The sequence below is a fragment of the Melopsittacus undulatus genome, chromosome 4 (assembly GCF_012275295.1).
Source record: "Melopsittacus undulatus isolate bMelUnd1 chromosome 4, bMelUnd1.mat.Z, whole genome shotgun sequence".
NCBI lineage: Eukaryota > Metazoa > Chordata > Aves > Psittaciformes > Psittaculidae > Melopsittacus > Melopsittacus undulatus.
Genome location: NC_047530.1, coordinates 50977309 through 51001297, shown reverse-complemented (window position 1 = coordinate 51001297; position 23989 = coordinate 50977309). Strand labels below are relative to the sequence as shown.

Below are 23989 nucleotides of genomic sequence, written 5' to 3'. Positions count from 1 at the left end.
GAAATTCCAGTGCTTTGGTTCTGGGGATTTTTGGGGGAAGGGAAATTTAGTTTTCTGATTAAGTTCACATGTAGTTTTTGACCAAATGCACAAGCTGAAAGCACAGACATCTTTCTCAGTATTACAATATTCCCTGGAGTCCTCAATGAACTTTATATTTTTACAGTGATTGGCAAAGCATACACAGAGACAGTTACACCTCCAACAGCTCAAGCAAGAGGAGAGGAGGTTAACAGCCAAGGAAGATGAGGGAAACAGATCACATGATGTGCCCCAGACTGTAGTGGGAGTAGGATATCAGGATTCACACCCTACACTGCTGTAAACCTTGATCCTCTTTCCTCATCATTAGTTAGGTGCCCTATTGCAATAGCTGTCATGCCTCTAATGGGGCCCCAGGAACACAAACCTTAGTGGAGCAGACTAAAGTGTGGTCAGGGCACAGCTCCTCCTCTTCCAAGCTAGCAGGGCTTGGGGCCTTCTGGCGTTTTTCTGGTGTTGTTTCTTCTTCCTCATTTCTCCTTCTCTTCTTTTCCTGATTGCAGAAAAAGAGCAAGCCGGAAAGTGAGCTGGTCAAACTGCTTGCTATGCAACAAGAGTGACTTTTGCCCTGTCTCACAGGCTTCCTGCTTTACACTAAACAAGCACGGGAGCAAAGGAACTTTGAGTTCACATTATCTAATTCTGAAGCATCCAGGAAGCAGCTCACGTGTCACATAGAGAGAGGGAAAGCGGAGAAATTTTGCAAGTTCAGGGTTGCAAAATTACATGGAAAGAGGTCCTTGCATCAATCAGTACAGATTTGCTACCACTATTCATAGAATCATAGAATAGTTAGGGTTCAGAATAGCAAAACATGAACTGCTTTTTAGAGGCCACAAGGAGACACAGCAGCTGCCCTTAGAATGAAGGGCTAGAAAGAGCCATGCAGTTCAAATGTCAAAAGCATACTAGCCTTAGCAAGTCAAAATCCGTGAATTCATTTACAACAACAAAATACACTTGAAGCTCAGTCACCCTAATGGCCTTGCACACCACTATTGGACTCACACACCACTCAAGCTCCAGCTTTGTCTCTCTCACTAACCAGGAATTACACCTTCTCAGAAGGGCAAAAAAGAAACCCTCAGCTAGGAGCAATGCAGTATTTAGCAATGCATCAAGACAAAGTGCTCCAAAGGTGCAATAAAGACTGGGGAGGGAAAAACAAGTAGTAAAACTTAGACTTGAGTTTTGAAGAGCTACTCACTGCTCACAAAACCACGAGAGAAATGGGAGAACTTTGCTTCTTGGTATCCCAGGGACATGATTAAAACAGCACACACTCTGAGAGCAAACACACCACCCTTGCAAGAGGCCAGATGCTGCCTACAGTGCCCTCAAGAAGGCACATAGGCAAGAGTGACACTGGGCCCAGGTCTTGCCATGAAAGCATGTTTACTTGGGCTCAGCAGCCAATGGTGTCAACAGCAGTGGTGAGCCAAGTTCTTAAAGAGCAGCCCCCAACCACAGCTCTCCCACCACTCCAGGGAGAGGAGAAGGTCAGCCCCTCCTGATCTCACCTCTTGCTCAGCTCTCTCCTCTTCTTCCTGCTCTTGGACCTGTTCTTCCTCCTGGCACAATCTCTCTTCCTCCCCAGTAACCACATTCTCTTCCCGGATCTCTTCTGGACTTTCCTGATCCAGCTGGAACTGCTCCAGTTTGACTTCAGCTTCCCTCACACGACTGTCCTCCTCTTCATATGACTGTCGTGGGGATCTGGATGTGGGGGAAAGAGGTCAAAGAAGCAAAACACTTTTTTATGAACCTACAGACACTATCAAATGTGTCAGACCTCTAGAAATCTGGTTTTATCACCCCAAGTTTACAACTTGCTAAGCATTTTACACCAGGGTCACAGACACTTTATGATCCAGTTCCGGGCCCCCAGATGTAACAGCAGTCACATCACACTCCCACACTTTGAATGTCCAAGACTCAGCTCAACTAAAAGCTGTGGCAGATCTGAAAGCATCTACACTGTTCTACCCTCACCACAGGCAAGATCAACAGGAAAACAGAGATCAGACCTCCACTCAGACCCAGGCACAGAGGACACTACCACCATTGCATGGTGTTGGCTCAATTCTCTGCTGAGCTACAGCCTAAATATCAGGTGAACCAGCATGTTCAGTGGTCCCAATGCACAAACACAGACCTGACACTGCCCCTTCGGTTCCCAGTATCAATTCAACTTGGAGCGGCAAATGCAGCTTTTTCTCTGCCTAAATTCAACTTCCGTGTTAACAGAGCCTATCACTGGAGAATGATCCAACCAATGACACATGAACATGATTCCCAAGATTCCCATTCTCTCCAGCTGAAACTAAATGGCAGGGCAAGGCTGTACAGCCATTCACATAGGGTTTGGGGTTTTTGCAAGGCACGGTGCTTCAGAAGCAATGCTGTATCTACATCTGACCCCATGCCTCTGTTTTGCCTGCTGGAATAAATTACACCTCTACTCGTACACTCATGTTGTAGCCCAGAAAAACAAAGGAGTCCCGAAGTAGGGGTTGTACAGGAGAATTCCTCCTGGTCTCCAAGACTCAGGAGCATGTTTAAGCAATGAGCTTTGTGAAAGCAGAGCAGTCCATGTCTTTGGTCACAGGGTTAATGGGAGCTTGCAACCCCAGAGTTCTCACTGGCTCGCAGCCATGCATCAAGGTGTTATTGCCATCTTACTTTCCCTAGCCAGAAAATAGCTGTCTCCTCCTGCGCATTTCTTGGAAACCCACCTGGCTTGTGACAGCAAGGCAGGAGAGCTGCAAGCAGGCAGCAGCCAAAGCATCAGGCTGACTCACTGCTCCTGCTCCACCAGCCAGCACCAAAACATGACAGAAAGGTCAAGCAAGGCTTTCCCACCCACCTCTCTGCTGCTGGGAAGGCAGCTCACAGGTCAGCCCTCCTCACTGACCACATGGGGAAAAACACTGAGGCAGATGCTGGCTCACTTGGCTTGCTACTAATCATCCTCCCACGACAGCACAGGCACTGGCAGCAAACAGGCTCCAACTAGCTACTCTCAACCAGGACACCAGCGATGGCTCCAAGCTGAAGTGCAAGCTCATATTGAGAACAAAGGCCAGCAGATATGGTGCAGTCTAGAGAATGCCTTTCACACCACAGCAGTCTTACTTATATGGGAGACAGCTAGTCTGACACAGCCCCCACATTCTTGCACGCAGCTGATAGCATGGATCTCCCCCGACAAAGCAGGGAAGCAGAACCAAAAAGACAATTCACCTTAGCACCAGTGCCCTCAGGGGATGCATAAGCTGTTTTAGTTCCATTCAACACAGAATAACTGTCTCCACTTCATTTGCATCCATTCACCTGAACACCCTTCAAATGAAAAAACAGGGTTTGCTCCATATTCAGTTAAGCAAGAGAGAACAGAACTGGGAAACCCTGGCAAAGCACTGCTAAGCAAGAGAGAACAGAACTAGGAAGCCCTGGCAACAGCACTGCTTGTCCCAGTGTGGGGCATCCTAGCCAGACACAACCTACCTGTGCTCACACCCCACAGGAAAAGGAGGAAGGACAAAGCTGCTGAAGGAACTTTAAGGGCACAGCCACCCACTAAGGAAGCAAGTCCAGAATTTGCAAGAAGCCTGCCCCCAGCAAACCTCCAGGGTCTGAGCCCCTTCAGCTACCTCTCCCAACCAGCCTCCAGCCACAGGAGTGCTCTAGCTACAGTCACCGCCTTTAAAGTACCATCCCTCTCTGATGGGCTCCACCTGCCATGGATGCCACCTTCCTGCCCCACTACAGAATAAATCACATGAAAACTGAAGGAGCAATTTCTGTAGAGGACAGTACAACCCTCCCAGCCAATCTTCTTTTGAAGGCCAAAGAGGAAACAGCTGCCACCTTCTTCTCTGGACAAGCTCTTTGCAAGGGGGTGGAAAAAAGGCAGCATGCAGATGGGGCTGATTTCTAATTACTCCCACAGATGTGATAATCAATGTCATGGTGAGGTGCTTGAGCAATGCTTGTGGGTCAGGGCTGCAAAGGTGCAGCTTATAGAGTGTTTCAGCTACAGTGTTTGGAAAGAAGCAAGAAAGAGAGAAGCTCTATTTATTTGTTCAGCAGTAAATATTAATCTTAGGAATTCTTTCAGGCTTGGGAGTAAAGAAGAGGCTGTGTCATCACAGGGGAAAAATTCCCTATAAAATCAAGCTGCCAAGAGAGCTGAATCACAAGAGTTCACATGCAGGTAGATGGTGTCCAAGGGAAGTGGTTAAAGCAGAGGTCTGGTTCAGCTCAGCAAAGGGAGAGTCATGGAAGATGGGGACTAAACAGCCAGTACGCAAGTACCTCTCAGGGCTCTTTGCTGCCTGTTTTCCCCTCCTGAAAGAGGAGCCAAGCACAGGGTGGGCGGGGGCCATAACACCCATTATGCTGACATGAGCCAAGAAGTAGCAATAACTTAGAGCAGCTTTTTAGGCTGACCTGGATTATATTAGAGGCCATTTCAGCCCCTGCAGCAGCTCAGGTGGCTTAAATTCACCATTGTCACTCCTCCAACTCAGGTGTTCTGCCAGGCTGCCACTGTTTGGAGTACAAGGCTCCATCCAAACATCCCCAAAACCTGGGGCTTTCCATGAACCTTGTTCCTCCATGTTACCCCAAATGGCAGGCAGAGAGCATCCATCCCAGCAGTGTGAGGCCCATCCTGTCCTGATGATGCTCCAGTCTCTGGCTTCATGCTTATGCATGTGAGGCTTGACCTGGGTTTGGCCATCCCTCCTCAGGGAAGGTCCTTTTGCTGGGCATGTTGGATCCCCTCCCCTCAGTCTGGCTGTGTCCTACCCACCTCTGTTTGCGCTGCTCAAGCTTCTGAGACCAGTCACTGAACCCCTCATCCTCCTCCAGCTCCGAAGATCCAGATGGCTTAAAGTCATAGCTGAAACACAGCAAGAAGGAAAATTAAGGTGAGAAATGCAAAAACCTAAACCTGTCCTGGAAGAGCCCCAGGGTGATACAGTTCTTCTCTCCCTTCAGTTATTGCATCTTCTTTCCTCTGGCTGCTCCCAAACTGCACTTGAGGCCTTACCCTCGATTACAGAAAAGACGCATTTGCCACGTGCTTAGGAGCACCCTTACACAAAGGTGGTTTCTTGGGGTATCACTGCAAGATGGAGAGGTAGGAACAGTTCCATCTCTCCAGCAGGAGCACCCACTGCCTGCCTGGACTCTGGAGCTGCACATAGGCCAGTAGAAGACAAGCAGCACATCAAAACCATAAGGTCAATGCACCATGGTTATCCCGCACCAGAGCTGATCTTGGCTTGTTTGGACCAGTGGTGCTTCAAACGCAGTTGCTGCTTGTCATATGCTTGTACATAGGCCCATAGAAAAGACATGAGCAGAAGCCAGCCTGAACAGACTGCTGGATAAGGAAGGCATGAAGATTTAAAGACTAGGACACTGGCTCAAATTTTGGATTGGGTCTTCACGTTCCCTTACAGCTCTGAGCCAGTCACAAGCACTTGCATGACCCTGGCTCCCTACCTCCATATACTGCAGTCCTGGCAGGGCTCACAGCTGCCAGCACCAGATGCAGGCTGCCTGAGCATGGGGTTTGTTGGGTTCTCCCTGTTTTATCCTGTGTGTTTGCAAGGAGACTTGACTCCCAGGCAAAAGTCCTGGGGGAGCAGCCACATGACAAGCATCAGCCTGAGGAGGTGGCTTCACAGATGTTTTTCAGATGCAGGGCAGTCACATTGCCTGGGAATGGGAATTAGGAAGTGGGACCCACAGATTCATTTAAAACTCAGAGGTTCACAATAAGTAACAAACATGAGCGAGCCTTTTCTTTGCCTTCCTGGGCTCTCAGGAGGTATCAGAAGGTACTTAGCCTCCTAAGTGGGGCCTTTCTTTGTGGTTTAGGAGTTTCATATTGAACTGACTGCAGGAGCTGAAGGTTTACAGAAAACACATCTTCACCAGGCTCACCAGGAAGGGTCGCATGGGATGCACACTGAAAACAGTTGTTCAGCCCCACGTTTGAGCATAGCCCAGCTCCTGCTGTAGTTCAGCATTCCCTTTGGCTGCCATAAAGTGAGGCCACATAAGTCGAGGATGCTCCAGCTCAGGCTGGATTATTTTCCACTGTGTGTGTAGTAGTAGCTTGTGGATGCTCCAGGATAACACTGAGGAAACTTGATGAGGAGCCAGGATGGGACCACAGACCTGGTGGGGCTTCAGGTTAGCTGCAGCACTAATGATGCCCAAGGCAGAATTGCTCCAGTATTTGTGGCCGTGGCTACAGATGTGCTCAGGCTATCAGCAAAGCTATCAGGGAGCAAGGGACACCAGCCAAATGCTATCTGACAACTGGTCCCTTCCCTGTGCCCCTGTGCAAATACAGCCCCGAGGGAAGCAGTGAACCAGGAGAGCCCCATCTGCACTGCCTAAGATGACATCCACCCCTCTGGCTCCCAAGGCCACTGCTTTGCAGGTTATTTCTCTTTTTTCTTAGGGGGGGGGGAAGGGAGCAGAGGAGCTTTGCTCTGTCCCTCTGGTGCAAGGAAATGCCGGGGGTGGGCTTGCACAAACAGGAGTGACATGGATGGGAGGAGTCCAAGTGTGGGAAGAGCGGAGGGAAGGAGGGGGCAGTGTTTACACAAGAGAGAGCAAAGCTCTTCACAGTAATAGCTGGGGCTGACCATGGCTGCATAAGCAAGCCCAGGTGGCTGTGAGCAGCTGCAGAAGAAACCAGGGGGTGGCCAGAGAGGAAATATCCTTCTGGTGAAGTGTGGCCCAGCAAGCTCAAGCATCGTGGAGGAAAGAGCAAATCCCCTTGGTTTAGTTCTTGCTATTGCCCCCTTTGCAGATGCTTAAGCACTCAGTTAAAACAGGGCAATGCCAGTGGCTCTGTGGAGTCAGCAGCATGTCTGTGCCTATGCCCACAGGAACAGAGCTTGCAAGCTGGGTTACTGGGACTGCTGCATGCTGCTCTGTGCTGGAGCCCACTTACAGCACCTCCCAGCAAAGCAGGGACCAGAGATCTGGTCTGCGGCTTTTAAGACCTTTATGAATTATTTTCCGGTCCTGATGTGAAGCAGGGTTTGGAAAAGCTAATGATTATTATTACTTTTCATATCTTCTGTTTGCTTTCAGGGCAGACTACAGAGGCTTTGTTTGCAGGATATCACTGCATGTATTTCCACAAAAGATTTTGAAACTTCTTTGTAACTTTTTTAGACCCTCTTAAAAAAAAAATACCGAATAATTTTGAAAGTATCTGAGAAAAAAAAAATCTTTTAATGGAAAAAATATATTTTTATGAATAGCCTTTGCTATTTTTCCAGTAAAATGAAGCTGCTGCTTCTCTCTGACTGTAACCCCAAATCCTGCTGCCACTTTTCCATTGTGTTTAGTACAGTTAGAAATAAGTTGAACACACAAATAGTGGGAAGACTGGAGTCTTCAAGACAGAGTTTGGTGACTCAAGACTGCAGACTGGTTTTTGTGCCAGCCCCAGTGCTGCACAGCACCTGGGCTGAAATGTGGACCCAGGGAGGATGTAGTGGAATACTGAGGATGTGACTGATCACCCTATTGCTTCCCCAGGGCTTTCCTCTGACAGCAGGTAGCTCAGCATCACCATAAATACCTCCTGAGCTATTTCCATTTAGGACCTGCCCCATTAAAGCATCAAGTTAACTTTAACCCTTGGAGCTGTGAACTGCATCAGCTGCAGAGCTGCTCCATGCTCCCCACTGCTGGGCAGCATCCTCCAAGGGAAGAGCAGGGAGCCCAGCTGGGAAGCTGATGGCTTGCTCTGCCACGTGATCTGCTTGGGGGTTGTGTGTCACATCCTCAGGCACATGTCTGTCTTCGCACGTATCAGGAATTTCCATTAGTTTCGGTGTAGGATGATTCACAAGCTGAAATGTAACCAGGCAGTGGAATCCCTGGCAATGGGGACTCCCTGCCTGAGCTCAGCCTTACCCGAGCTGTCCTGGTTTAAACTCTCAGGCAGTGAAACACCCAGCATCCGCCAGAAAAAAAGAACAGCAAAGCAGATATTCGGGCTTTTTCTGCCCAAACCAGAAACACACTTTTTGTTACTCTGGGCTAAATCCCTCAACCCAAATCTATTAGGGAACTTCTCCACCTCCCCAAACCAGCCAGAGAGATACCCGCTCTGTGGATGCAGGAAGGTTTTGCTGCAAGGAAACAATATGTCACTGGAGGATTTATCCACAGTTATTTCTTACTGGTTTTCCTGTGCTGGACCCGAGCTCTCTGAGCAGGAGATGGTGCCATTCAAGCCCTCTTCTGCCTGGGACCTCAGCTGCTTCTCCCTCTCTCGCCGCCGCCGCTCTCTCGCCGCCTCTTCCTCATCTTCCACACTCCACTGTGCTGTCAGCCTGCCAAGACAGAGGGAAAACCCATCCTTAATGCTGGGCAGTGCCTGTGAAACCCGGCAATAACCCTCTGAGGTGCCTGGACTTCCCCCAGCAAACAGGAGGCTCCAGCAGAGGAGTCTTACCACCATGAGCCATGGTCCTCAAAGCAACATCCCCAACCTTCATCGGCACAGCTCCACAGCAGGATCGACCAATGTGTAACAATAAGTTGGGCCACATGCACTAGGAGAGGGCTGCAGGAAAGCCTTTTCCAATGCCAAGGAAGAAGTGTTATGTAAGAAATCTCAATCTGACACCCTCATCTCAAGCTTTGGCCCAGGGAGGGCAAAATCTTCACCTTGAGGGTGAGTTTCCTTAAGCAGCTGAGATGCTCCTGCCTGGCCAGGAGCAGAGGGAACAGTGGCAGGAGGCAGTGGCTATGTCCTCCTCTGCCCTGCCCAGCTTCCTTCCACCCTTGCAGAGAAGAAAAACCTGCCCTGGCTTCTCCCAGACATCTCAGGTGCCTCTGTCAGCAGAATGGCCTCTTACACCCCTGAGGAAGTGATAAGGCAGCTGCCACACTCCTGCATCAGTGCTGGTCCCCACATAGGATCGGCTCCCTCTCCACAGTGGCAGCACCAGCCAGGATGCAGGCAGAAAGGGACATGACACAACAGCGTGATCACCGCTCACCCAAAGGGTCTGTGATGGCAGCTGCAGCAAGGCAGGTCTGACTTGTAGTACCTGGGGCTGATGCTGGGGCAGATTCCCCCTCACCCCACTCCATGAAGGCTGTTTTACCAGGTGCTTGCAAGTGTATTTAGAGAAACGCTCTTATGCAAGGCATGGACACAGGGATCAGGAAAGCAATCTCCCACCAGCAGCAGCACCCCTTGGGGGAGTGGTCCCCCCACCACCCTGGCAGGAGGCTAGGGGTGATCCCACAACCCTGAGCTGGACAGATACAGGCCACCCATCCCGGCCAAGCTCACGGGGGAGCAGGGAGCAAAGCAGATCCCAGAACCAGGCAAGAGAGGGCTCCATGGCAGTGTAATTACTGCTTGCCTCTTTTTGGGTGGGGTCTTTGGCAAGCAGCAAATTCAGCCATCCTTTCCCCTTCTCCCCGGTCTTGCCCCTGGCCACCTTGAGCAAAGTGGACCCAGACTAGAGCTTGGGCTCCCCTCCTCCCTTCCCTACTCATCCCACACTCCTATTTATTATTTCCCCCCCGGTTCCCATAGAAACCCTTGTCTGTGGGCCTGGCAGGAAGCCACCGTGTTGTTGTTGGGTTTTTTAATATATAAATGAAGTCATTCATTAAACTCTGCCATGATCTCCCTCCCTTGTGCGACAGCTCCAGATAGTCTCTGATTTGGAAAGGCTCTTAACCCCCTCTCTCCCATATTGCCCCAGTTACGAGAAGCAAAGTCCATGCTTATGCCAGAACAAGTTAGATTTTGATTTAATTCCCTGGCCCCCTCCTCCAGCTCCTTGGGGAGCTGCTGCAGAGGCAGCGCTGCATCAACCCCCTGGCTTGGCCAGGGTGCTGGGGGGAGCCAGAAGGGGGTCCCCTCTGAACCACATGAGCTTCCTGCAGTGTGAGAGCAACGTTGGTTGGCAGCCCTCTCCCTTTCCCAGTTGGATGTGACTAACTCTCTCTCCATGACCTCACCGGCTCGCTATTCTGTCCCTGCATCCTCCAAACAGGCTGAGGACAGAGCTGGGGGCGACCGTTTTGGGGAGATGGATTTTTCTGCAAAAGCAGGGAAAGAACTTTCCCAGCTCCTTTTGTCACAGAGCAAACCAGCCTCCAAGATGCCCACCACCATGCTGGGATGCAGCTCAGGCACGCATCAGGACTGTAAGCTCCATATCTGCTCCTCTCAGCAATAAGTGCATCCTCCAGCAAACACCTTAAACAGTCTATTAGCAGATTCAGAGCTCCAACAGGCTGGCAGCAGAGCAAGGTTTAATAAGAGATGCTTTGGGGTTCAGTAGTCAGATCAATAAGCTGAGGGAAAAGGACAATTCCTATTTGACTGACCCAGCAGAACAAATATTTGTGAAATCTTCAGTGAAAAAAAACAAACAAAAAAAGGAAACAAAAAATTACCCCAAAGAAATGAGAAACTAAACCTCACCGAAGGCCCTGCCTTTGGGTCAGCTACAAGGGTTTGTTGGGCCATAGATAGGATGTGCTGTTTTGATTTGGACAAGCCCAAGTGTGAGGAGGGGGTCAGCTGTTAAATTGCTTTTCAAAGCAAAATGGTGGAAAGATTTAATTTACAAACAGCTCCATTTTCTAAGAAGGGGCCGCAGTCTCCTGTTTGTTCTAATTGCTCGTAATCACATTCCGCAACCCAGTGTGCTCAGCCCACAGCAGTATTGCACAACTGCCTTTCCCATTTCTAGAAATCATTTCCCACGTATCACTCTGCCTTCACCTCCAGCCAGCACATTCCCAGGTCAGTCCCAGACTGGAGAAGTATGGGGAAGAAACAGGCTCATAGCTGTGGCTGGGTCAGAATGCTCCTCACTTCATCTCACCCAGCACAAGATAGAGAAATGGTAAACAAGAAGACTTAAAGCTTAAAGGCTTGCAAGATGAGCAACAGAGTACTACACTCCTGCGTTCAATCACCCCCCTATATAGAGCAATTTTCATGTGAGGGGAAATTTATTCCCTCACACAAACATAATGGGAACTGGAAAAGGGAGGATAGAAAAATCACTTTATTGCTCTCGCAGCTAGGAGCTGTGGCAAGGCTTGCTCCAGCAGGACCTCATCATGGGATTGGAGCATTTCTCTTTATGCAGTCCTTAGCCAGCCAGCAGCTTTTGGAGGTCTTGACTGGGGGTGTTGATGGATGAGAAACTGAACATGAGCCGGCTTCAGTGTGCACTTGCAGCCCAGAAAACCAACCGTATCCTGGGCTGCATCAAAAGGAGCGTGACCAGCAGGTCAAAGGAGGTGATCCTGCCCCTCTACTCTGCTCTCGTGAGACCTCACTTGGAGTACTGTGTGCAGTTCTGGTGTCCTCAACATAAAAAGGACATGGAACTGTTGGAACAAGTCCAGAGGAGGCCACGTGGATGATCAGGGGACTGGAGTACCTCCCATATGAAGACAGGCTGAGAAAGTTGGGGCTGTTCAGCCTGGAGAAGAGAAGGCTGCGTGGAGACCTCATAGCAGCCTTCCAGTATCTGAAGGGGGGCTATAGGGATGCTGGGGAGGGACTCTTTATTAGGGACTGTAGTGATAGGACAAGGGGTAATGGGTTAAAACTTGAACAGGGGAAGTTTAGATTGGATATAAGGAAGAAATTCTTTACTGTGAGGTTGGTGAGGCACTGGAATGGGTTGCCCAGGGAAGCTGTGAAAGCTCCATCCCTGGCAGTATTCAAGGTCAGGTTGGACGGAGCCTTGGGTGACACAGTCTAGAAGCATGCCTGCCCATGGCAAGGGGGTTGGAACTAGATGACCTTATGGTCCTTTCCAGCCCAAACCATTCTGTGATTCTGTGATGTGGGGCAAAACACTCTTTGTGGAAGGGGCTTATCTCTTCCTGAGAAGGCAAGGAGATCCTGCAAGGCAGAAAACACCTTGATTCAGCTTTGGCCATAAAGTCACAGCTTGCCAAGCATCTGGGATGCTTAGGCTTCTGCTCTGACTGGGTCCAGCTGCTCGTTTTGTATCTAGCTCTTGACTTCACCTCCCTCCAGACTCCCAGCCAAGGAGGGGTTTTGTTTCCATTTGCCCTACAAAACACCTCCTCCTCCTGCAGAACAATGTCACAGGCATCCACACTCTGGCTGCACTGTTCCACATGGTCATGAATGCCCACTCCAGACAAGCTAGTGTTGATGGAAAGGTCAAGTTTCCTTTGGGCATTTCCTCACCGGCACTTGAGGAGATTATAATATTCAGGCAAGGGAAATTTCTGGCACCAGTTGAGCTGTGTTTAAGGGAAACGTTGCAGACTTGAGGAGTCTTCTGCACGGCTGACGGCTCAAAGGAAGCTTTTCTGGCTCAAACCCAACCTTCAGCACTAAAGCTAATTCCAGAAAGGAAAATGAAATGCCTCCCAGAGGGTTTGAGCTTTACAGACCCATGCCAGACAAACCCAGGAACCCTCTATAGGCACACTGGACATTCCTGTCTCCTGTGGTCGCTGGGGTATCAGGACCAGGACAGTGTTGACTTTGGTTGCTGCCTGTGTCAGGTAGGCTCCCCCTGCAGAGCCAAGGTTCATGAGGGAAGAGTTTTTGGGAACAGGGTTTAGAAGGAGCCATGTGCAGCCCATGGAATGATGGACACTATTTTCCCAGAAGACATATTGCCCCATCACCTGCAAAAGTGTCTATCACCATCACTCATTAGAGATAGGGCTACATGAACTAGAGAAGAACTGAGAAGGGTAGCCCTGTATGCCCCAGCAGACTTCCCTTTGGTCTCTCTCTTGAGGTTAGGAGAAAGGGAGATGCCAGAAACCTGTGCAAGAGTCCTTCCCCTCTAATCCACTGCAGCCTCCCTTGCCTTGTCATGGTGCTAGATATGATATGGCCTAGGGCTGTCAACAATTTCCTCCTGCTGCCATATATAAAGGGCCCAGACATGACTGACAGGAATATGGGGATGTGCAGCTCACCCTTCATGGCTGAAGACATTTGCATGCAATGCATGGTCATGCTGCCATGGCTCAGTTTCTCTCCATCCCTGCAAATCAACACAGGGATGCATCAACACAGTGTCCCAGGGGATGCATCACACCTCAGGCATCAGTATGAAGCATCAAAGTTCAGCATCTCAGCTCCTTCCCAAGATCCATCTAAGGCCCAGGTTTACCACCAATCAAGAGATCTTCAAAAACCTGTCCCTAACCCAAGGACTTGTCCAAGGTCACCACAAAGCCAGAAGACATAGGGAATGGAGCTGAAGTCCAGCTGGCATCCCAACCCCCTGATCAATGTTCTGCCAAGAGGCTGCTCCTGAAAATCAGCAACCACAGGGACCATGTGCTCCCTGACACCAGGGAACATGGGCTGGCAAAGCATCCATGGTATGACCATCACCATGTCAGACAACAAGCAACAGTTACATTTCTTGATGGATGGGTTTCTGTGGCTTCAGCTGGGTAACCTTCCCATTGGATAGAGAAGGGGGTGTGGATAGTGGTATGATACAGGGATACTGCAAAAATAAATAAAACAAAATATTATGTCACAGCCTGTAGTTTATTTCAGCCTAGTCTCGGGAGAGATGGATCTCCTGGCTCTGAAAGATCAGCTTGTCAGTCAAACACATCCAGAGATGCTGCACAAGCCGCTCCTTCCCATACATTCATGTAATTCCTCAGCTGCATTGCTCTGCTCGCAGTCCAGGCTACACAGTTTGAACGGGGGGGAGGGCAAGGAAAAATATGTGCCTATATGCTTCACCCTCAGCCTTTTTCTCATACCAAGCTTCCCCACCCCACCCATAGCTGCACAGTCTCTGCCACCTCTCCCTGTTTCTGCTATAAATCACGGCTCGCCTTCAAGATGTGAGCAGCAGGGTAGAGCTGCTTCACACCCAGGAGCAGCCATGGAGCCTGTCCCTGCTGACCCACTGGAGCTGGGGGGGGGGGGGGGGGGGTGTGCAGAAAGGCGTCACGCATGGGGCGATAAGGACACACCAAGGCGCCTGAGCAGAATATGATACAGACCAAACTTTCCTCAGGCAGGAACAGGAGAAAGAAAACCACATGCAGCTCCTCTTTTTTAGATGAATCTTGGATTTTTTCCACAAAAGCATATCCCATTTCTGCCCAAAGAAGGATATGCAGAGGTACAGCCATGCACCCACACGTGCCAGGTATAAAACTTTGCCTGGTTTAGCCTTCACTTAATTCCCTGCTAAGACTGACCTTTCACTGTGGCATGATAGGCAGGGAATACCCCAAGCTGGTAATTTACTACTTCCACAAGTAAAATGAGAGACATTTTGAGAAACCTGGTGGTGAATGGCAGGAACAGACCTTGGAGGAGGGACACAGGCAGGGCTGGTCCTTCATCAGGAACCTCATCTGTCCCCTCCTGCCTCTCACAGGATGGCAGCTCCAGAAAGACAGAGGGGATGGTCCACGCTTCCAGATATCATGGGTGATGCACAGCCCACTCACAGAGGCACAAGGCAGCAGATGGGAGCAACTGTTTCTTTTTATTATTATTGGGTTTAATCATAGCAGACAGAATCCAAACGAATCCTTTACAAGATGATGGATTGCACCCCAAGGACCATGGGTCCTTAGCACACAGATAGGCTGGTGCGGTAATGTATTAACATCACCAGTCAGGAATTTGGCAGGGGGGAGGAAAGGGCTGGAGTTCGAGCCCTTCCAGCGATCCATGGTATTCAGTAGGTGTGAGAAATCGGTGCTGTGCACAACCTCAAACCATGGCCCTTTCTCACAGTCTCTCTATCTCAGCCCTAAGGTTCAAGAAATCAGATTTTTCTAAAGAGCAGGAAGTCTAGGGTCTGTTTTTGCAAGGGAAAAGCATGCCAGAAGAGAAAATAAGACTTGTCAGAGAGGTTCAGACTGCCTTGCCCAGCTTTTCTATTGTACTTTGCTCCTGTCTCAGAGGGAAGCAAGCTTCCATAGCTTTCTCGCTTTGGCTACAGTCAGGCAGCATCCTTCTTGATACACTCATACTAGACAAGTCTGAACCTAGAGAGGTGAGAAATAGCCTTACCCCTTCTTCAAGCTGGGATTTAGAGTGAGATTCAAACCAGACATGCTGCTTTTTATAGCACTGCTGTCTTGGCCACAAGTGCTTCATTTTGCAGCCCTTGGGGAGATGTGGTCCCCCCAGCCCCTGCAGTGCCCAGCAGCAGAAAGGAGTTTGCTACCCAAGCACTGACAGGAGGCAGCAGGGAGGCCGTGAGAACGTGCTGCTCTGCTCCATGGGAGAGTTGAGGCTCTCTTCGTTTATAGCCATCGCTGATGGGTTGTGCTGCAACAGGAACTGGAGTCAGCAGCAAGCCCTCGGCTCCTGCTGTGCTAAAGCAGCACGTCTTCATGAGAAAATACAGCCTTCACCCCAGAATACTGATTGCAACCCGTGTGCTGAAGGGCATGGTCACCCTCAGGCTCTCACTATGGGACAGAGGCACTTGGCAGCCCAAGTTGCCACTGCCTGACATAGAGCTGAGGGACAGCGCTGATGATGTTTGGTGCCCACTTTAGTGCTCTCCATCAAAAAGGTTCAGTCATACAAATGGTGGGAGAAGGGGAAAAAAAGCAGTATGGAAGCTGAAAATTTGTTCTTACACAGCATCCCAGCTGCAAAGCTTCAGACCTCAGCTTCCCCATTCAGTGCCTTTTCCAGCTGAGCCACACTCAGATGCACGTAGTAATCCTCCACCCTTCCAAAGGATACGGATAACCTGCAGCTGCGGCCCCAAGGGGCGTAGAGGCTCACTACAGCTCACAGAAATGTTCATAGGCCCACGTTCAGGCCCTGAATATCCAATTGCTTGAGAACAGGTAGAAGTCCGAGACAAGCAAGGCTAAAAGCAAACAAAAAACATCAGCTGACTTCTGGGAAAAGTCAGTGTTAGGTGGAGTGTTTCTGAAGAAACAAAGCCTCAGGGCTGGGAAAATCTGGGAATGGAGGAGACACCGCAACTGCAGAAGGATAAGCTGCCCTCCTTAGAGTAAAAGCAGAGGGTGAGCATCCCACAAGGCACACAGGCAGTGGGTACACACCATGCACTGGCCCACCCAGCGCCATGCTCAGCTGGGCTGCAAAGCCCCGGGTCTCTCCTGGCTTGCAAAATGCAGTGACATAGCTCTGCAAGCAGCTGGCACCATCTAAGCTGAGCCTCAATAGGACATGGAAAGCCCCCAAGCATGCCTTGCCTGAGCTGGGTGATCAGTCTGGCATAAAGATCTCTCCTGGGCACTCCTCCCCACCTGCAGCTCTGGTCACTTCTCTCTTCCCATCTGCCCTCCACTCCCATAAATTCCTCCCTGGCCCCAGTGATGGGATGCAGAGGAACAAAGAGCACTAATAAAAGCACCAAAATAGAGAGGATTTGGGAAAGGGAGCACCGTGGTGGGTAAACCCTGCAGGGACCATAGGCTCCTCATCACAAGTTGAGTCAGCACTGCAAAGCATGAATTGCACAGATTAAGGTTCTGTGTCCCTTGCTGTCCCCATGCTAGCATCCCTCCCTTCTCCCCAACCCAGAAGCTCTGCTACTGGTTCGATCCTGCACGTTAATCTTCCCCATCTCCCCTAAAGAGCTGCCCCAGTTCTTCACAGCAAGCTTTCCTCACTCACCGAACCTACCCACAAACCAGGGAGGTGGAGTAAAGAGATGCTACAATAGCCCCCAGAGGGAGTAGCTACCTTCCAGACAACAAACTGTGTCCAGACCATGTCCTGCCATCAACCACACCTCACCACCCCCCTCCAAAAATGCCCTCCCTGCTCAAAACATCATCCAGCCTTCCCAAGGATTCCAAGCTCCTTGTTCCCAGCTCAGTGTTCGGAAGGTCAAGACAGAAATACTGGAGTAGCATCTTCCCTGCTGAGATGCATCCTGGCAAGCTCCAGGAAATGCAGGCTGAAAGGAAGGCATCCTGCAGAGGTGGGCAAAGCCCCTGGATTCCAATCAAACTAAATATTACACTCATGACATACACCAAAATTCAATGGGTTTAAATTTTAAAGCTACCCTTGATGCTGGGGAACGATGAGCATCACCAGGACATTGCTCAACAATGCAGCAGCACATTGCAGGCAGAAAGAAGGGGCATGCAATCGCCTGGTCCACCAGGACCATGAGTGCTGACATCAGCTGGAGGCTGAAAGCATCTCATCATGTATGGAAGGCCAAAACACTGGGGTGTGCAAGCATGATTTCAGATCTCATGGTTCAGCTTCCCATGTTAATGACTCCATGGAAGATGAAGAAGCACAAGGCACATCCTAGGAGGAAATAATTAGGTTTAAAACCTGATCCAATTTTCTAGCTCATTTTCTTCCCTGAGCGTTTTCATCCTCAAGATTCAACCCCCCCTTCCCCACAGCATTATTTGCACTTGAGACTCAACAGCATTGCAGAGACATGTAATTATAGACACTTGTTTATTTGGTGCCTGAGAAGCAGCCATGCTCTGGAATCCCTGCTCTGGAACAGGTACCCCATTGTGCCCAGAGGCATACAAGCAGTGTGCAAGAAAACTGTCCTTTATCCCCAAGACCAGACCACAGTTCACTTCCTAATGTCACCCAAGATTCACCCACATGCTGGATAAAAACCAAACCAGCTGAGACAAGAGTAGTTGTGCTTCTAACACACATCCATCTGCAAGCACACTTGACCCCCTTATCCCACCCAGAGCCCAGCTATGGGGATGTGACTGCAGTCAGCCGCTGCAGCACTCAGCGGGAACAGCGTCAACCAAGAGGCCCGATAATCCAGTTTCGAGGAGCGGCACAGCCAATTTACAGAGAGGCTGATTTGTAGGTTAATTAAACAGCCATATTCTTCTGTGAAATAGAGGGAGAGTAAAATTCCAGCAGGAGCAGATAACGAACTGAATGAATCCACATGACAGGGGCTGGATCCCTATCTTATTTATTGGAATTCATTAGAAAGATAAGGAAAACCAGACCACAATAACAAGATTAAGCAGCTCATGTTTGGAGAGGTCTTAAAACAAAAAAGAAGTCTTGTGGGCATGTGAGGGATCGCTGCTGTTCATGTGCTACAAAGGGAGAAATCTTTCCCCAGGGATATCCTGATTGACTGTGAGGATGAGTAGAGTGCCTGGGCACATAGGGCAAAGGGGGGGAAGCAGATAACCCTGATACTGGCCATTCTTTCCCAGGTAATCACTCATCCACTCAAGGCATAGCCCTGAGCTCTCTTCAGCCTCCAGCCTTTCAGATGTAAATGGAATGCTCCTGCCTGCACTTTCTGCAAAGCCAGGGAGGAACAAGGAGGGCTAATTTTTCCAGCCTACCTCTATCCAGGCTGGGAAGAGGTGAAGAATGTTTCCCAGATCGCTGACTCAGCACTTCAGCTTGTGGTGCCTTTGACACACTAAAGCACAATGTGCACTAATCCTGTCAGGATGGTCCACAGAAAAGCCATACCATGCAAATCTGGCTCCTGGGACAGATGTTTGGGTGATAGCAGCCAGGAACACATCAGCTTAGCACATGGGCATAGGCAACTTCATCTGAAACGCTGGGGTTTTGTCTCAAGCACAAGGTTGGATGCCTAAACACTGGGACTCTGCTCTTCAACCCAAAACCATCAAGATTTTTACACTGCTTTCAGTTCAGAATCCTTTAACCCCGGTGTAGGACAGCCTGGCAAGCAGCTCCCTTGGCTGAGCAATGCTCAGAGAAAGTAATTCCCTGGTTATCCCTGCTGATGCTCTGCAGCAGTCTAACCTGTCATTCTGATTACAGAGGTCACCCAGATCTTGGTGACAGCAGGAGCAGCTAGGTGAATCTCAGCACCACACCAAAATCCCTAGTGCTCACAAATGTGTGTCTGGGCAGCTGTTTTCACTCTTGGGCTCCGGATCTCCGATGCACTCAGGTACATCAGAAGAGCCTAGGACCTACACTCTATAACCACTCTGCCTGCAGTCACCTTGGGACAGATAAAAGCGGAGCATGGCGATCTTGACAGCAATATATCTTCAAGCCAGGAGCCTCAAGCCATAATTCAACAACTGAAGGAGCTTGTTCCTGCACCTGAAGTGGCAGGTCTTGTAGAGCAAGCCTCATGGCCAGGCTTAGGAGGGAAACTGCTGGGAGAAAATACAACACAAGCTGTGCTTTGCAAGGAGCAGATCCTGCCTATCCTCCCGTTGATTTATGTGAGCATTAATGGGGTTATTTGGGTGTAAACCATGGATGAAATCCCTCATAGATCTTCACACACCACCTCCCTGTCTGTAAGTAGGACTGGAAAACACAGCCACAAAGCCAACCCTCAGCCAGGTAAAAGGGTAATAGCCCCACTCTCATGTCATCCCAGAGTTCCTCTAGTAAAAGCACCTGTGAGTCTCTGCAGCACCAGAAGTCCCATACCCACAGTAGGAGGAATTTGGAGACACCATTAAGGACTGGTAAATGCACTTGGCTTGGGCTGTGCCAAGGGCAGCTCTTTGGACACCCCTTTTCTGTGTATGAGGCACACATACCTCCTCCACGACCCCACCTGACACCCTGCAAAATAACTTGCCACCCAGCTATAAGCAGGTGATTCCCACCCCAATTCATTTGCCTGGCCCTCCTCAGTATTAGCTGGTCCCAAATTTGAGACAATCCCTGCCTGCTGTACACCTAACATGGAGATTTCCATACTGCTCATGAGTCCCTGACCAAGCCCTGTTCTGAAACAGGGATGCGTAATGGAGATCCCAGTCCCTCTGGGCTGAGACCAACGAAAGAGTGCAACTGGCCAAACAGAAGAGGATTTGGCTCCTCCTGCACACTTTCCATCCCATGCAAACAGTGGGAGCTTTTCTGCCAACTCCCCTTTGTTCAGAAAGGGCCGAGGGAGAAGGCAGGGGAAACTGGACGGCCGTAGAAGCCAGCTCCCTTTCCAAGGCAAGCAACTCACCTGAAAGATGAGGTTTAGAGGCTGCATTACCAGCCAGGGAAATCCCAAAACTGACAGGAAAACACCTGTCCAAATAAATCCCACCCTGACATCTCCCAGCTTCTGGCTGGAGACCAGCAGACACAGTGGCCACAAGGGAGCCAAGAGGTGCCCGAGGCACAGGATGGGAATCCAGCACTCCCTAATTCCATTTACACTCATCCAGCTGTTCAATTAAATCTAAAGAGGCGAGGAGTGCCTCTCTTCTGCCCAGTCGGAGCCAGCAGCATGGCTCACCACCACCAGCCAGAGGAGGATCCCAGAAACCCACAGAGAAAAGCGGCATTTCCAGCCCCCGAGGAAGAGCAGAGTGACCACATGGAAGGGAATCCCAGCGCCAGCAGACAATGTAGCCGTCCTCCCGGGCTCAGCTCTGGCTGACAAATGGGAATAACCCAGCTGAACCATCCACCTCCCAGCTCTGGCAATTACACTCCGAGCAAAAGGTTCAAAGCACTATTGCGATTAATTAAATGGAAGAGAGCGATGTCAGCTTGCAGCCCTGGGAGGATCTGGCTCTTTACAGATCTCTGAATTGAAAATGCACATGCAGCATGCACAACGTACGTTTCCAAGCCCCAAATAAATAAATAAATCATTTTTCTAGGCAGAAGCCTTCAGCCCTCAGGGGACACAAAAAGACACACACTGAGACATCCCTTGCGGAGAAAGGAGGGGGGAAAATCAGGCTCAGATGAGTGTCACAGCACAGTTGTGCGCTCCTGGGAAAGCCATCAGTAAGTTCAAATCTGCTTTTCTCATATTGCTTTTGGGGAGGAAGGGTATCTATTGGGGTATCTATTTTCCTTCCATCCAACGCATCGTGTCCGCTGAAGCAGCGGGGTGAGGGAGAAATGCAGCCGGTTTAAAGGGACCCGAGGACGGTCGATCCGGAGCACGTTTCCTGTCTCCCACCCGGCACCCCCCACCCGCGGGCCGGGTCGGGGTCCCCGCGGACAGGTGTGCGCTCACCTGATGAGATTCTGCAGGCCCTGCTTGCTGGAGTTCCGCCTCAGAATTGCGCTGGTCATGGTGGCCGCGGCTGGGTGACGGCAGGGTCCCGCTGCCGCCCCTTCCCCAGTGCCGCAGGCAGCTGCCTGCCTGCTCGCTTGCCTGCGCGCTGCCGCGTCCCCCTCTCCGCCTTCAGGAAGTTCTGCAGCTGGTTTCCTTTTGTTTCTGCTACCCCCCTGCTCCACACCCCTGGCTTGGCTCCTCCACCTCCTCCTCTTCCTCCTCCTCCTCCTCGTGGAAGTGTCACGGGAGAATCGGGAGGACCGCTCGGAGCGGGTCCCGCAGCACAAAGACCGGTTCTCCACACTCCCCAGCGAGGGGGGCTTCTCCCGCGCCCTTCTCTGCTTTAACTCTCTTCTCTCCCTCCTTCATCTTCTCCAGCCCCCTCCTCCTTCCCTTCTTCAATTCACACACACACACACACACCCTCACGTTCCCCCTCCTGTTCCCCTCCTTTTTTTTTCCACCTTTGCCACTGCTTACACAAAGCAACTTGAGAGCAGAAATCCAGGTTGCTAACTCGGAGGGCTGTAAAGCCCTGCTGGTCATTCACAGGCAGAAGTCTTCCATGAAGGGCTCACCTCCCAACGATCCCCGAAGGTGAACCAAGAGCCAGATTAATGCGAGATGGGCTTTGTGCTGGGAAACACTGCACTGGACAAATAAACGTTCTCCTGGGATGGAGGTAGCAGATGGGTTTGGGGGGAAGCCACTGGGCTGCAGCCCTGGGCAGACAAGCAGCATGCAGCCTGCTTCTACTATCAAACCTCCCCCTCACCTGCTCAAGTGACTGACTCTTCCATGCCTCAGTTTCCCCAGCCATCAAATTGGGTAAGAGCAAAAAACCATGGCTTGCCTCCTTGAAACACTGGTATTTCAGGAGATGAAAGAAGTGTGTGAGTGTTTGATGGAGGATTAACAACGTTGCCGCCTGCTAAAACAAAATGCCCATCTGCCATGCATTCAAGATTGTTCTTCATGCTGTCTCATCATGAGAACAGGCTTAGAAAGAAAAAACAGCCTTTTTTCCCCCCCCTAATCTGCATCTCCTGGTTTTGGGGGAAAAGATCTTCCTCTATACCAAACCAACAGGTGCTTGGACTTACACATTGCAAGTTCTAGCCTTAATTTGTAGTTGCACATCACAGTGCTCATGGCATAGCCTGTCCAGCTTACCCTACAGTCAGTGGCAATGTTCCTCTGGCTGTCTTTGAGATGGGAGCTGTTATGATAGGATCATCCTGCTTAGACCCACACCTTCTTCCTGCTTTCAGTCCCTTTCATCTCATTTACATGTTTCTCTTCAATCACTTCTGCAAGAGCACTTCTTGCCTCCTGGTAAGTTGAAATAGGGAAATTGCCCATAAAATACACCCAGAAATCTCAATAACAAGACAGGGCATTAAAGTCAGACAAGAAGAGAGTGCCTGTCCTCCTTCCCACTATCTCTTCATTGCAAAACAGCTTATTTCTTTTTCTGCAGGTATTTACTAAGCATCCCTTAAGTGGTCAGGAACAACAAAACCCACCAGGCACATATATTGATGCTGGCCCCACTCTGGGCTGCCCACTTTCTGTCACACTGCTTTTTTCTTTTCTTTCTCAATTTGGTGAGAAGATGCAAGAGATCCACCATAAAAGATCTCTTGCTGAAAAAGGACTCTGTCCCAGCCCTGCAAGTACTTACAGGAATAATTAGGTTTAAGCATGTGATCATCCCTATTGACTTCACCACAACTGCCCACAGAGTTAAAATGAAATATGCACCTATAGGGTTTTCTCTTTGGAGAGAATCAGCCCAAACCTGCCAGCTTCTCCCATGGTCTGAGCCAACCAAAGGTGCACAACAGAGGAGCCCTGGCAGGCAGGGACGTAGCTGGCACCCATGGGCCAGCAACAACTGAGTGCTGAACGAAATCACAGCAACATGCTTATTTGAGGCAGAGATGCCTGGCAATCCGCAGGGAGCTGAGGAGGGGCAAGGAGGAATGCAGCCACTGTGGCCGGGAGAAGGCAGGAGCTTGGTGCATGTGGGAAGCAGAAATGGCAATGGCACACCACTACCTAGCGGAGGTGAGATCCTCTGTGTAAACAGACAGGGGGAAAAGCTGCTGATTCCCCCAGCAAGAGAGCCTTGCCTCCACACCCGGGTTTGTCTCTCTGAGGGTGCCAGTGTGAGCTCCTCATCCTGCAAGCACTTGGCAGACTTTCACCCCAAGCCTGGGACTGACTGACTCTCAGACATGGGGGCCTTCAGTGAACAAAGCTGACAAAACCCATGCTTGGGTGATGAAATCCAGGACCAGAGAGAGGTTGTGACACTAGCTCTTGCTGGTCTAAGGTGCTGCTGTCATTTGGAAACACCAGAAGTGAAGCATGCAGCAGTCTGACCTCTGCATTGCTGCCAGGGAAAGACATTTTCAGTACTGAATTCCACCTGGAAAATCCTCCTGCCTTCATAACGTGGCTGTGCTGCTCAGCCTCTGGGGAAGGTTTCCTGCCCTGCTCCCTGGCTTTCATCTTTGAGAAAGACATCAGATATTACAAGAAAACTCATCCTTCATCCAGCATCAGCAGGGTCCTGCAGGACCACAGGGAAAGGAGAGCAGAGCAGGATTCTCTTTCTAAACTCACATCTTGCAGGAAGGGAGGGAACTGTGCACTGACACATGGACAGAGTCGCTATCCCCATCTCCATGGGGAGAATTTAAACCCACTATTCAAGAGCACAAAGGCTGGGCCTAAAGGACCATGGAAATAGAGCAGTGCAGCAGAATCCCCACACCATCACCCTGCAGAACAGAGGTGCCTTCTGTCCCCTCTCCTCCCTTGCTTGCTGCCAAGCCCAGGTGCATCAGTCTGAGTCATACCACGTATCCAAGTACAGTAAGGCCAGCATCAGT

General features: G+C 50.2%; 1 protein-coding gene across 1 annotated transcript in view; it reads right to left on the bottom strand.

The window, feature by feature from the left end:
* LSP1 (lymphocyte specific protein 1) overlaps window positions 1–23989 on the bottom strand; it is a 51253-nt gene that overhangs the window by 16796 nt on the left and 10468 nt on the right. The window contains exons 2-5 of the mRNA XM_005149203.3: window positions 8271–8423; window positions 4859–4948; window positions 1563–1758; window positions 410–535 (exon numbers count right to left, since the gene is read on the bottom strand). Of these exons, the coding sequence (XP_005149260.2) occupies window positions 410–535; window positions 1563–1758; window positions 4859–4948; window positions 8271–8423 (565 nt within the window). The remainder of the gene's footprint in view (window positions 1–409; window positions 536–1562; window positions 1759–4858; window positions 4949–8270; window positions 8424–23989) is intronic.